Genomic DNA, 14,698 nt, shown 5'->3' on the forward strand with positions numbered 1-14,698 from the left:
TCCGAAATCATGAATTTTCCTAGAAGCTGGAGGGAGGAAATAGTCCTTTTCTCTCCCATACCCGTATCTCAAAGGGCAGAAGCTACACTGGCCTGCTAGACTGCAGGGGGCGAGGAGGGGGAAAGGGGAAAAGATGGAGACTATGTAAGCAGAAATGCTTCAATCCATTTATTTTAAAAGCCTGCCCAATTCAGTCTTTCACATTTGCTTGCCTTGTTTAGCAGTTTATACTGAAAAGTGCATGTATTGGTTTGTTCTAAAAATACTACCACTCCCAATTTTTCTAACCGAAGATTGGTTGTGAGAATTGGTTTGCCTTACTCACCCAAAGACCTTATTTCCTTCTTTCAAACCTCCACACTTGCAGGTTCTCCTCCTCTACCACTTCCTCACCCCCTCCCCACTCTTCCTTTCCTCTCCTTTTTGACCCATTCTCTCCTTTCGCTTTGATTTCTTCTTTGCTGCGCCCGCAATTCAGGATGGCGCGGCTGGGCGCTTGCTCGCGCTGGATTCGAGGGCCGAGCGGTAGGGCAGATGCCTTAATTCCCGCCGGAGAGCTCGCGGGCTGGGCCCTCCTGGCTATTCTTTCCCAGCTCCAGTTCTCCTCTCGCTGCAGGAAACAGAGGAGCTGAGCCAAGTTCAAAGTCACGTCTCGGTCCCCTCTTTCAGAAGTGTTTTATTTCTCTGCAAATCAGAAAAAAGGGGGAAAAAGCCTTTTCCTTCTTGACAGTTTTTTTTTTTTTTGAAGGAAGGAGAGGAAAAAGCGAGGGCAAGAACAAGTGTGTGTGTATGTGTGTGTGTGTGTGTGTGTGTGTGCGCGCGCGCGCGCGAATGTGCGCGCGCTTGCATGCGAGAGCGCGCGCTTGCGAGAGCGCGCAAAGGCTTTCAGGACTATTGCCTCAAAAGTAGACTCAGGTTTCTTAGCGGAAGGAAGGAAGGAAGGAAGGAAGGAAGGAAGGAAGGAAGGAAGGAAGGAAGGAAGGGAGTGACAGCAGGCAGATACTGAGCAAATTCATTTTTCCAACAGGTTTCTAGAAAGGCTGCTCTGTAGTGGTGTCAAACTCCTCAAACCGGTAACTGTCAACGCTTGGAAGCACGTTCTTTCTTTGTTAAGTTTCCCCAAATTGTTCTTTTCAAACAGGGCAAAACCTGAATTGGGCAAAACCTCAGCTTGTCGCTGAGAAGGATATCCGCCACAGGGCTCCTGGCAAGGGTACATTTCCCGGTGAGTGAAGAGAACCAAGGCTTGATCAAAAAATCGTGATGTGTTTACAAAAAGAAAAATAAGGGATGAGAGGAAGCAAATCCCACAAACATCCCAGCATCACGAGCAACTGCTTTTGAATGGTGTCTACTGTGATCTCTTACAGCATGACGTACGCATACATACAGAAGAGTAGATCCATTGCACTTCACCCACTGTGTTCTCACACGCAAAGGTATATATTGTGGCATAGGAGACACCAAACACAAACAATTCAGCTATCCACTGAATGTGTTACTGTTACTCTTGGTAACACTCCCAGTAACACTCCAATTTTTTCCCCTTAAAAAATGGTGTAAAAATGGGGGAGAGAAGCTGTAAGGAAGAGTATGTAATACATTGTAGCTTAGGCCAAAGTAATAATTAACATAATAATAATTTCCTTTTTTTACAGAGTTCTAGCACCACCACCATCTCTATCACCCACCACCATCTATATCACAGAGGCAAAATCCAACAAGATAATCAACAGGATATTAAGTTGAAAGTTACTTTTGATTCTGCTTTCTCAGCTATTACTGAGTTGGGTGACCCTGACACATGAAAGACCACATGTGTGCTCTGGGAAGCCCCCTCTATAAAACCCACCTAAAACAAATGTCTTTTGTTAGGACTTTAGAGAGGTGTAATGTAAAAGGAGAGGAAGTTGTGAAAATCCTAGCCAAAGCTGTAACTGTTAAATAACATTAGGAAGGAGGTTATGAGTGAAGACCTCATAAGATAAAGCTCTCCTGTGGTTTTGTTTCCTTTCTCTTTATAATTAAACTCTGTAGTTGAGCTAATTAAAAAAAAAACTCAATATAAAATATGTGCCCACCAGTAGTTTATTGACGGGGATGCAAATACTTTTGTACTTGTCAGAAAGGGAGTGAGGAAGCTGGAAGAGGCAGGCCATTCCCACCCCCAGCCCGACTGGGTGACAGAAATTGTGGTTTTGGAAGAAGAAGAGAACTAATTGTCTTTGCCTCATCTCCTCTTTTTTCATAGGACTGTTTTCAATAGTAATAATGTTTTTAAAAAACATTAAAACAACAAAAACAACAAAAAGAAACAACCTCCCCTCCCTCCAAAAAAACCCAGGAGCTTACAGCAACAGAAACGTATTTAATTATTTCAAAGATTGTTATCCTTTGGGCTTGTGGGCAAACCTAGGGATTGAATACTATCAGCAAATGAGCAGCTTTCCAATAAAGTGCAGTATTATTCCAGTGGACTTTGTAATACAATTTATGCTGTCATTCATAAATAACAATGCCATATGTCAACCATATTGCTTACACAAGTAAAAGCATCAATGTGTCACTATTTGATTTATCTCAACAGCTTCTCCAAATATGAAATGTAGATACTGAAGGGGATGTGGTTTCATGGGGGAACAACATCCAAATTTTGAAATAAATAAATGCATTGTAGCTTCTACTCTCATCATTATCTGACTTCTAAGATAGTCAAAGGTGAAAGATAAAGAAAAGTCCATTTCAGGCCTAAAAAAATAAAAATTAGGCTGTTGTGTACCTTGACCATGTAAAACATTTTGTGACTCTTACTTTGACCTTCTGAGTATATTTTGAGATATATCGATATGTTTATCAAGAATCCCCAATCAGAATGATTAAATGAAAGTCAAAGGTTTTCTCTAACAACCTCTATTTCTAACTGTAAAAATAGTTTTGAACCAAATGGGAATATTTGATCACAGGCATATTTTACACAACTTATCTTTGGTACTGTAAAAATAAGCTGATTTTTTTTTTAACCCCAACAGCTTTTCAATGCAAATGGCAGCAAGTGGATACAGGATTGGGCCAGTTCTTCACCATCTAAAGGATTTGAACAACAACAGCAACCACACACACACAAACCACTCCACCTTCAACCCAGCATTTTGGTCTCAGGAACACAGTCGTGACTTTTGCCTCCCCAGCCTTATCGTACCCTTGAATGTGTGACAGGGACCTTAGCATAAAGTACAGTCTTTAGCTACCCCTTGTCTGCAGACCCTGACGTTTCTAAGTTCAGAAGGAGTGGGAAAGAGGCAATACTCAGAGAGATGCTCAGAGGACTGCGAATTGCCACTGCATGATTTTGTTCACCAAAGTTTCTGAGCTCAATCTTAGCCCCCTTGCCAGATTAATCTTGAGCCACGAGGACGCCAGGGTGGAGAATCTGGACCCTGTCGGAAAAGGATGGGGCGGGCGTGTTCAGAAGAGTCGACTTTAGACTTTGCCTACTCCATCCAGACCTTGCTGTCTTGGATGTGATGTGGTAAAAATTCCTGGAACCCATAGTCGCCATCTCTTCCTGCCCGGAGAGAGCTCTGCTAAAAAGATTTTGCTGTTCGTTCGCCTTTCAGGCTCCAGTTTGTAGAAAAATCTTAGTGGACTATCATTACCATTCTAGTGTCTCACAGCAATTTCCAGCCTGCATGGATGGGTTAAGCACCACTGGGCACTCCCGCCCTGTCAACTGTCCTTCTCCATGTGTGCCCGGTTCGCCCTTGAACCCGTCCCTGGCTCAACCTGAAGGGCCTTAGACTTTACAAATCCAACCGGTACCCAGCCCTTCCGCAAGGGAGCTGCCTCTCAGAAACCACGCGGGACTGGCGAGTTGTAAAGCAATTGCAAGGGCAATAAAAAAGGGCATCTCGGTTGGTCTCCCCAGTTCCTTTCTTGTCCACCCCCGTCCCCCAAATATCGCCCCCCGCCCGCCCGCCTAGAGAAACAATCAAACAAAGGCTCAAAAGCCAGGAAATGTCCAATTCACTTCCCTTAGAGTTTATTAATTGCCCACATCCATCGTAGGAAACTTGACTTGTTTCCTACGTGTTAAGTGAGGCACGGAGGGCACCTGGAACTGGGAGACGCAGCCCTCCCTCCCGCCAGCGGGAAGCCAGCCTTAGAATCCTAGAGCGCCAAGTTCTATGGCCTTTAGGAAGCTAAGCAGCAGCGTGGTTATCGGGTACTGGCCAGCTGGGATTGCCTGTGCCTTCCACCTCTCCGCGCCTTTGTTTGGGGGACTGGAAAGATATTGGGGTTCCTAGAGCAAACGTGAGGTCTGTAAATCCACGGCCCCCAAAGCTCTTGTTGCCTCCAGCGCCGGTATTTCCAAGGTTTGCTCTGCCTTCATACAAGGGCCTCTACCGCACAAAGTGCAGATTAGGGCATGGGTTTAGGAAAGTTGCCCTAAAGACCAGTTTCACCATCAGAACAGGCTAGGTCCACAGAAAAGGACAGGATTTGCATGAATACATCTATCATTCCCTGCTTTGGAAACCAGTACATCATTCTCTTCAACCCTCTGGAAATCGTTTTTTTTTTTTTTTTTTTTTTTTTAAGAAGTGTGATCTAGTTATCGCGTCCTTAGAAAGTCAGGATTTAAGTGCGTTTCGGGTTGGCTCCCAAACAGCTGGAAAAAGAAACAGCGCACCTGGGGTCAGGCAGGTCATCACAATAACAAAAAGGGCGTCTACAAAATAAAAAGCCCTTTTATAAAGCAAGGCAATTCCGGAAATCCACAGTGAGCCTTCCTGAGGACCAAGTAGCTAGGCCTATTCTCAGGTTTAATTGGCAGGCGGTTTATTGGCGCCTTATTGGTGGTGATTGAAATTTTGCTCCCCAGCCCTTTCTTTTAAGAATTAGCATCTCAAGTCGATTTACCTGAGTCAATTATCTTTTTAGGGTCTGGGTATGGTGATAAATTTGAATATTCATTCAACTCACTTTGTAAATATTCCCTTTCTAGTCACCCATCCAAATCTGTTATTTTCTAAGAAAGTAATTTCTTTCTTTTCTTTCTTTTTAAGGCTCCCATAAAAAGAAATTGATAGGAAAACTATATTTGAATTAAGACATATTAAATCGATGACAGATACATATCATGCTGTGTTTAACAAGAGTTGTACAAGGAGGCGGGTTCCAGATTCCACACAGCCCTGCTGTAGCATTATTCACATTTTTTACAGCCTTTCCTTCATGCCTCCACCCATTAAACCATTACATTTCAGCAATTCAATAAAACAAAGCAGTTATAATTTTGACAAAAAGCTATTTTGAACGGCTGAAGGTGCCCATTTTATTGCACAATAAAATTGCTCAAACGGTCTATATTATAAACTAGGTTGCACTTATTTTCTTTATTCACTTTTTGGGTTTGGTTTGTTTTTGCTGATAAGCTGCAGGAGTGAACTCGGGGCTGTCACTACTGCTAGCATGTTCATTGCCAAGAGGTTGAAATAAAGTAAAATTATTTGAAATGTCCTTCAAGGAAATGAAGACAGTGGTAATAATTCCCAATGTGACATTTCCTTTACATACTATCTATACAGAGGGCACTGTGCTCTACCAACCTTTCCATGTTTGCCTCAAGATGTTTAAGTCTCCCAAACAAGTCATCAAAGAATTCTCCTCCCCAAATATAGATGTGAATTTGATTACTGACACTGTGTAATGTGTGTGTGTGTGTGTGTATCTTTTTACTTATGTCCTTTGCATTTTCCCTAGATTTAAACTTCATTTACGCTAAAAGAAAAAAGCATTTGGAATGTGATGGTATGATTGTCTTTGTGTGCTTGTCAGCTTTATAAGAGAAATGGCATTCCCAAGGTTCATGGGGAGGCTTCTTTCTGCAGATGGTTCACACCGATGTCAATTGACACTAGCAAATCAACTCTTTTGAAATAATACTTACTTCTTTTGAGGACTATGATCTGATGACAGCTTTGGGGGTGGTTGATCTTTACTCGTATTGCAAATGAATTAAGCTTAAATATGCTTCCTTGCCTTTCTGCCCTCCCCCCACTTCCATTCATCCCAAACCGCACCTCCGGATGTGGATGGGGTCACATTCGACTGTAATTGCTACTTTATAATTTAATTGAGGGTAGCAAAATATTTTTGCTTGGATTTGAGCATTTTAGAACATGAGACTATTTTTAAACAACAAATGATACTGGGGGATTGAAACTCCTAATCAATGAGGTCTCAGGGACAGCATTCAAAAACCTGGGCCATAGGATCCTAGTTTTTTAATGATTTTTTTCGAGCATGTCATTTCAGTTTAAGGAGGAAGCTTATTAATAAATAGACAAGATACTGATTTTTAAATATTGTATTTGGTCTATTCTAGCTTGCGGTTCTTTCAGAGAAACCGAGGCACATATATAGCATTCGTTCTGGGCAAGGAGGAATTTTGGTTAAAAGACATCTCTTATTTAAAGGCTTCACTTGGGAAAGTAGCCATTTGGCCTTCCCTGATACTGTATCTCGCTGAGAGGCAAAAGTTCGCCCCCCTCCCCGGCCCACCTCCTCGGGGAGCTCTAATTGGGAGTAGCAGATCTAGAATCCACGCGTAGTGTGAGATTAGGTCCTTTGAACCATGTTGAATCCATGAGCTAAAAAGTCTAAACAAGACTGTTCCTTTGGGGAAAGATTTATTACATATTATTTTGACTTTGGTAGTTTGCCAAGCACCATCAAATTGTTTTGTGACCAATATAGTTTAATAATCGTCCTTATTCCACCTCCAGTCTGCACTGCACGTGGGCCCAGGGGCAAGACGGGGTCCATTTGATAAGTTTCTGGCATCGCTACAAATGCGATGGTCATTCGGTCCACAGAGCAACCAGGGATTATCCAAGAGGTAGAAAGTGTTCAAGTGAGTTCTTCATCTTCTTCCACACCCACCCACCCCCGCCCCCTCGCTTTACCCCTGGTGGGGAGGTCCCATGACCTCCCTCTTTCTCCTCCACTCTGGCACGGAGCTAGCAGATGCTCTGCGTCAGGCTTGTCGACCCGGAGACTGGAATTCGAAGGGGATTGAGCCCGCCGGCCAAGTGCAAACTTTCTGCAAGGGAAACTTGGGCATCTCAGGGGAAGCCGGGATGCAGAGCTCCAGGGGAAGAGGGGGCACGAAGTGAAAGCACAGGCGGTGTGGTACACGGGGGCGGTTTCCCGCTGGGCCCAGAGCCTGAACCAGAGCCAATCGGGCAGCCGAGGCAGCTGCCAATCACGCGGCTCCCTCCAATCCCACCCGTGCCATTTCCAAAAACTAGGTCCTACTGTGCAGCTCAAATGTGGTGTTCACTCTGCCAATCGCTGGAGGATAGAGTGGAGACTAGAATAAGCAGTTAGGAGGCCCGAACACAAGAAGTTAAAGAGTCCCTAATATATACATGTTTTTGAAGGCGGGCAGAGGGGGAAAAAGTCCCCCCAGTGAGGGTCTATGGGCCTGATTGTATAGTTATCATGGAGCCCCCTTTGAGCAAGAGGAACCCGCCAGCGCTGAGATTAGCGGATTTGGCAACGGCTCAGGCCCAACAGCTTCAGAATATGACAGGCTTCCCAGTGCTGGCCAGCCCGCCCGCCCACTCCCAACGCCGTGCGGTCGCCATGCACCTCCACCCGCGGGACCTAAGCACTGACCCCGGCGTGGCCAGCACTGCGTTCGGACCGGAGCACATGGCACAGGCCAGCGGGCACGGCCCCAGCCCTCCCGCCCAGGAGCTCCCCGGGCTGCCCGAGGCTCCCGCACCAGCCGCCCGCTTCGCGGCCTCAGGGACGCACCCCGGCGCCCGCACCCACCCCGACGGCGGGGGCAGCAGTGGCGCGCAGGCCTCGGCGCCCCCGCCTCCAGCCCCTCCTCTTCCTCCCTCCCAGTCCTCCTCTCCCCCTCCCCCGCCTCCTCCTCCTCCTGCCCTCTCGGGCTACACTGCCACCAACAGTGGCGGCGGCGGCAGCAGCGGCAAAGGCCACAGCAGGGACTTCGTCCTCCGGAGGGACCTTTCCGCCACGGCCCCCGCGGCGGCCATGCACGGGGCCCCGCTCGGAGGGGAGCAGCGGTCCGGCAGCAGCTCCCCCCAGCACCCGACCCCGCCTCCCCACCCGGTCGGGATGTTCATCTCGGCCAGCGGCACCTACGCGGGCCGGGACGGCAGCGGCTCCGCGCTCTTTCCCGCGCTGCACGACTCTCCCGGGGCTCCCGGCGGCCACCCACTCAACGGCCAGATGCGGCTGGGGTTGGCGGCCGCCGCGGCGGCTGCGGCCGAGCTATACGGCCGCGCAGAGCCACCCTTCGCTCCGCGCTCAGGGGACGCGCACTACGGGGCGGTGGCGGCCGCGGCGGCCGCCGCCCTGCACGGCTACGGAGCAGTGAACTTAAACCTGAACCTGGCTGCGGCAGCGGCGGCCGCGGCCGCCGCGGGGCCGGGGCCCCACCTGCAACACCATGCGCCGCCCCCGGCGCCACCACCGGCGCCCGCGCCGCACCCGCACCACCCCCACCTCCCGGGGGCGGCCGGGGCCTTCCTGCGCTACATGCGGCAGCCAATCAAGCGGGAGCTCATCTGCAAGTGGCTGGACCCCGAGGAGCTGGCCGGGCCGCCGGCGCCCGCGGATAGCGGCGTCAAGCCCTGCTCCAAAACTTTCGGCACCATGCACGAGCTGGTGAACCACGTCACAGTGGAGCACGTGGGCGGCCCGGAGCAGAGCAGCCACGTCTGCTTTTGGGAGGAATGTCCACGCGAGGGCAAACCCTTCAAGGCCAAGTACAAGCTCATCAACCACATTCGCGTGCACACCGGCGAGAAGCCCTTCCCCTGCCCGTTCCCGGGCTGTGGCAAGGTCTTCGCGCGCTCCGAGAACCTCAAGATCCACAAGCGCACTCATACAGGTGGGTGTCTGTCCCCGGCCGCCGCCGCCGCTGCTGCCTGGCCTTCTGCTCGCTTTCATTTTTCCCTCCTTCTGCTGCTTCTCCGCAGACGTATGACCCGGACATGTGACTTCTTTTTTTTTCTCCTCCCCCCCCTTTTTTTTCTATGAATAAGTAATTCGATAGCACACACGGGCCCCGCGCTGGCCTCCCTTTCGGTGGAGTCTCCAGCGCGCCCGCAGCCCTTCGGCCGGGACCCGCAACGCGCTCCAGCCGCCGCCGCCGCCCTGTCGGGAGCAGCAACAGCAGCAGCAAGGCACTCAGCACTGTCGACAGCCCCCACGCCTCGGGACCCCTGAGGTCCGGAGGGCCTTGGGGAAGGGAACCTTGGCTACGATCGCCCTGTAGCACCTCCCTTCTTCCCCAGGACGCAGGCCTTGCTGGACCACCGAGTTGCCGAGATACGGCGTGGGAGGGTCGCGTGGGTTTAGCTACGTTTTGGAGGCTGGTCAGTGCGGCCTTACCCGGGAAGAGGGGTCCCGGGGCCGGTTGAGGAAGTTCTGAGGGAGAGACCTGAGACGCTAGGAAGCTTCAGCCGTTCACTCGAGGCCTGACACACGCCCTCATACTAGTTCACACATTCCTGACTTAGTGCACACATTCCTGTGACACCAAGACCTCCTTGCACATATGTCCTCACTCAGCACTTCATTTACATACCCTCACGCACTGACTCACGAACAGTCCAAAGGCCTTAGTTACATTGTGTTGGGCACTGGAGAAATTGGCTTCTGGCTTTTTAAGGAAGGTTCTAGGCCCCACAGAGGGTGCTTTCCCTGGATCAGTACGACCTCTGTGGAACTTGGGGAAGAACTCTCAACTCTATGAGCTTCTTCCTCTTATTAGGGATCCGTGAGTCTGGTGAAGGAGGCTGAGGCGATAAGCCGTAGAGGCATGGGCCCTTGTTGGTCCTGTAGAATGCACGATCGCGCTGGGTTAGTGTGGAGGACGAGTGTAGTCGAGATTTATATGATGGGAAATATTACTCCTCGGAGGACACTTAGGTAACCTGAGTTTACATTCAGTAATCACTTGACTGATTTATCGGCGCATCTGGGATTGGGACGAAGATGCAACCGCAAGCACAGGCCCTTACGCAGGGCCCATTGGCCCGAGGCCTTTGTGAGAGCAGCCTGGTTGAGGTGGTCTTAGGTCTACAGCCTTGCTCTTGAAGCCCTAAAACATAAAGGCCTCCTGTGGCCTGCAGGATCGGCTAGAAGTACAGTTTTTCTTAACAGGCCTTCCTACCCACCCCCACACTCCCTTCCTTTTTCCTAACCCGGATCAATTCTTAATGACTTTTCTAAACGGAAAGTTCCCTCGAGACTCTTCGCTTAAAAAAAAAAAAAAAAAAAGGCAGGCCAGCTGGCCAACTGGCCAGCTGCATGCTCTGTAAACACTTTCAATACTTTCCCCGGGGCCAAAGGGAACTTTCAAATGCAATGCAGGACGTTTAGGGCCCTCTCCACTTTCCCAGGCCTCAGGAGAAGAGTGGAACCTTACCGTGGAGGCTGGTGGCAGCTGACCACGAAAAAACTGACTGACTTACTCGATTCATGGCTTTTGGGTTTCCACAGGACGTGTTGCCCTCTGACCCCATCTGTAACAGCAAGTGGTAGAGGGGACCCTGCGGCAGGATTTTTCTTTCTGACTCCAGATAGGGGAGATAGTTGCATTTCTTGTTCCCGCTCCCACAGGATGCATGGACCCTTCTGGTGAAGCTTGTGGGGTGCCCTACGAGGGAGGTGCCAGCACCCCCATATTCAGTTTGAAGCGTGCCTGTTTAGCTGTCCTGAGGCTCTTTCTGAGCCAGGGGGCATTGTATCCAGAGAAAGACTTTTTCTACTTCCTTCCCTCCCTGCCATACTGCCTTCCCTTTGCCGGGTTATCTAGGATCCCAGAACAGATGGATCAAAGGACTAATCCTAAGACCACTCCTGAAGGTCTGTTTCCTGACCCACGTGCCCCCAACTGCATTTATAACCTGTGTCTGGCCGGTGTCTAGAGAGAGTTGGTAATATCTAGGCAGTATCCACACAGCTCTTTCCTACAAGCACCAAGTCTCCAAAACTCTTAATAGTTCAATTCTGACATGACCCTTCTGTCAGTGTCTGTAAGGTAAACACTGGGGTCGCCCAGCCCTTCTGGTTAGGCCCCTAGACTGAGTGGGCTGCTCAGTTATATATCTAGCTTCTTTTTCTTATCTCCCCCCCCCCCCGCTCCCCCCGCGCGCCACTGTCCTTTATGCCCTAACTTCTACCTTGCTTTCCCCTCCCTACCCCCCACCCCCAGTCCTGCTGCTCTTTCTCCAGCGTCGTGGAGGAACCAGACATTGAAAACACTTGTTTTTTTCTAATCCAAGATATTCTATTTACTCAGAAACATGAGAAATTTGAACGGTAGTGTATTTGCTTAGAATGAATAAAACCACTTAAGCCTCCATATTGAAGGGAGGATTAGAAGTATAAATATGAATGTATATAATACATAATACATATATTTAGAAGGACAGTATATTAAGTAAGGCTTACCTTGAACTTACAGTGTAGCACAGAAATCCTCACAAATTCATATTCTAATAGGAAGAGATTACTTTTTTTATTCCAGTTGATCTGTAGAGAATTTGTAAAGATTGTGATTATTATCGTTGTGAGTTGTATTTGCCTTCCATTCATGGGCTACTGTAGGAAGTACATTTCAAGAATAAATAATTTTGTTTTTAAACGGTATTTCCAGTTAGTCAGAGTTATATTTCAGGCATTTTAATTTCTTTCAGCTCTGTTACATACTCTGGCATTGGAGCAGTTAATACTGATGAAATAGGAAGGAAAAAAAGACCTCAATGAAATATTTGTATAGAGAAAATGAGATAATTAACCACAAAAATGCATCTACTATTGTATCTTTAAAAAATATCCAAAACAAAGAACATTGCCTTGTGTACTGTGTCTGAGCAGCTGCTGGGTTTTGTTTTGTTTTAATTCTCTCAGTGGAATAACAGAAAAATTAGTATGTAACATTATTATGGGATAACTTATTCAGTTTTGGACCTGAATACATCAAGCTTGTAGATACTAAGGTGAGAGGTAAAACCCAGTTATAATCTAATCTGTTGTCTTCTCTTGTTTATAAGCCAAAGCGATATGGCTAAATTTCCCTAGCTAAATTACTAAGCAGTCTCACTTGTGGCCTGTATTTAAGGAATTGTGTTCCTGGGGCTGTTAGATAAATTAAAAGAGGTACCTCGGGTTTTTTTTGTTTTTAAATAGTTTTGCTTATTAAGAAGTAAAGAAAGCTGTCAGCATGAGTTTCCTTAGGCACAGAGTAAAGCAGCTCCTTCTGGGGTTTACTTCCTAGTGTCCACTCAGGTTTTGTGTTACTATGCTCCCCCTCTTGTTAACTTGGGATTATAGGGATAGTTGGTAGGATAATGGCGTGACTTCTGCCAGCCAGCCTTGTAAAATCTCAGGGTAGGACTGTGTTTCACAGGTGTCTGTTTCTAAGGAGCAGAGGGCTTGGTTTTCTCCTTCCTTTTCTCTTCATAAGCCATTGTCACCTTACTGTGCCTGAGGTACTGTAAACTTAATTTATATGTCTGTATGATTTCTTTCTCTTAGATTCTTACTCTGCATACATGGTTTTGAAAATGGGGTTTCGTCCATGCCTACCTTAACAGGGAGAATCTTCCACTTGCATTTTTCTGTGTTCAGACCACAAGGAGAGAGAGAGAGAGAGAGTGTGTGTGTGTGTGTGTGTGTGTTGGGGGAGGGGTAGCATGGAGGTCCTTGGTGGCCTTCAGAGGTACATCTTGGACCTTACTTCAGACTTCACTCAGACCCCTCTGCTGCCCCAAGACCATCTAGTTCCTCACAAGCCAAGTCTAAGCAGCATCTCTTCCCTAACCTACCTGTATATTATAGTAAGGAATAAAGCTGGAGGTTCTTTAGGAGCGTGGGGGATGCACCCCTAGTTCTAATCTAAGATTGTTTCAAATGAGAGGTCACTAAGAAGTCATTGCTAACCTTTCCTATGTTTTGTTACAGGGGAAAAGCCTTTCAAATGTGAATTTGATGGTTGTGATAGGAAGTTTGCCAATAGCAGCGATCGAAAGAAACACTCCCATGTCCACACCAGCGACAAGCCCTACTACTGTAAGATTAGAGGCTGTGACAAATCGTACACCCACCCAAGCTCTCTGAGGAAGCACATGAAGATTCACTGCAAGTCCCCCCCACCTTCTCCTGGAGCTCTTGGTTACTCATCGGTGGGGACCCCCGTAGGTGATCCTTTGTCCCCTGTGCTGGACCCAACCAGGAGTCGATCCAGCACTCTGTCCCCTCAGGTGACCAACCTCAATGAGTGGTATGTTTGCCAGGCCAGTGGGGCCCCCAGCCATCTCCACACACCTTCCAGCAATGGAACCACCTCTGAGTCTGAAGACGAGGAAATGTATGGGAACCCTGAAGTCATGCGGACGATACATTAGAATTATTAATAAGTGAGGTAGTGAGTGGGAGTCCTTGGACCATGTCCTAAGCTGAAACAATGCTGAGCCTGAGACAAACTGGTGACTCAGACTTGCCACCGGGTCTAATTAGCCCTATTTATTCAGAATGAAACCCTATGGTGTTTGTACATTTAATTAATTTAATTAAGATATTTGGTTGTGGGGGGGGTTGTTTTGGTTTGGTTTGGTTTTTTTTTTTTTTTTTTTTCCTTTCATCTTTATCCTAAAAGAAACAAACACAAAACAAAACAGGACCAGGGATGTAACTCAGTGGTAGAGCGCTTTGCCTAGCATGCACAAGGCCCTGGGTTAGGTTCAACCTCTAGCATTGGAGGGGAAAAGTTACAGCAAATAAAAAGCAACCAAGTTGGACTGTACATTGCTGGGGAGACAGGCCTGGTGTCAGATTCTATCAAGGGAAATGAGTGGAGAAATTGAGATATACACTGCCAATCCAGTGTATGTGCGTGCGTGTGTGTGTGTGTGTGTGTGTGTGTGTGTGAGAGAGAGAGAGAGAGAGAGAGAGAGAGAGAGAGAGAGAGAGAGATTGAGCGTGTGTATTAAATGGGAAAAAATATTAAGTCAGAACTTAACACATCAACCAGGCCTTCTTGATGTCCCAGAGTGCCTCTCAGATGCCTTCGTCACCATAATGAGGGCTGCTTTTGAGCCTTCTGGTAGAGACTTAATTCTGCAAAGGCCTCTTGATTGTAAAATACACATTTGCTGCATTGACAACAGATCCTGGACTGTGCCTGTAATCCAAAAGTCTTTGTAACAAACAAACAAAACTTTGATTTCTAATATTTATCATTTTAATTCCTCTGCTTTTATTATCAATCTCAATGTAACATGATATTTTTATACAGGATTGTTCCTTCAGTATCTTGTGTGATTAAAAAAAAAAAAAAAGAAAAAAAAAAACCAAAAAACCAAGAGTCAAGCCAAGTGCAGCCACTGTAATGTGGCTGCATATATCATGCTACTGTGATTGTTCAAGCAGAAACGGAGAGGAGCTACTGAGACAGACAACTGGAAAACTGTGATCTTTTATAAACCAGAAGTAATTCAAGTGCTTTCTCTTTCCTCTGCTGGATTGTGTTGTTTTGATTTTTAAATCAGGAATTTCAGATGCTGCCTCCTGGCTGTATACAAATTTGCTGGGTAATAAGGAGTTATGGTTTTGACCATAAGTTCTTTGGGATGCCAACATGCACAGTGAT

The 14,698-nt window shown here is 47.4% G+C and overlaps 2 protein-coding genes across 2 annotated transcripts in view; one reads left to right on the plus strand and one right to left on the minus strand.

Annotated features, from left to right (window-relative positions):
* Pcca (propionyl-CoA carboxylase subunit alpha) overlaps nt 1-14,698 on the minus strand; it is a 774,935-nt gene that overhangs the window by 419,832 nt on the left and 340,405 nt on the right. The gene's annotated exons all lie outside the window — the stretch shown is intronic.
* Nucleotides 7,507-13,454, plus strand: Zic5 (Zic family member 5). The gene is made up of 2 exons (XM_052190577.1): nt 7,507-8,929; nt 13,012-13,454. Exons 1-2 carry the CDS (start codon nt 7,507-7,509, stop codon nt 13,452-13,454), a joined length of 1,866 nt encoding a protein of 621 aa, XP_052046537.1.

Source organism: Apodemus sylvaticus, chromosome 8, assembly GCF_947179515.1.
Source record: "Apodemus sylvaticus chromosome 8, mApoSyl1.1, whole genome shotgun sequence".
Classification (NCBI taxonomy): domain Eukaryota; kingdom Metazoa; phylum Chordata; class Mammalia; order Rodentia; family Muridae; genus Apodemus; species Apodemus sylvaticus.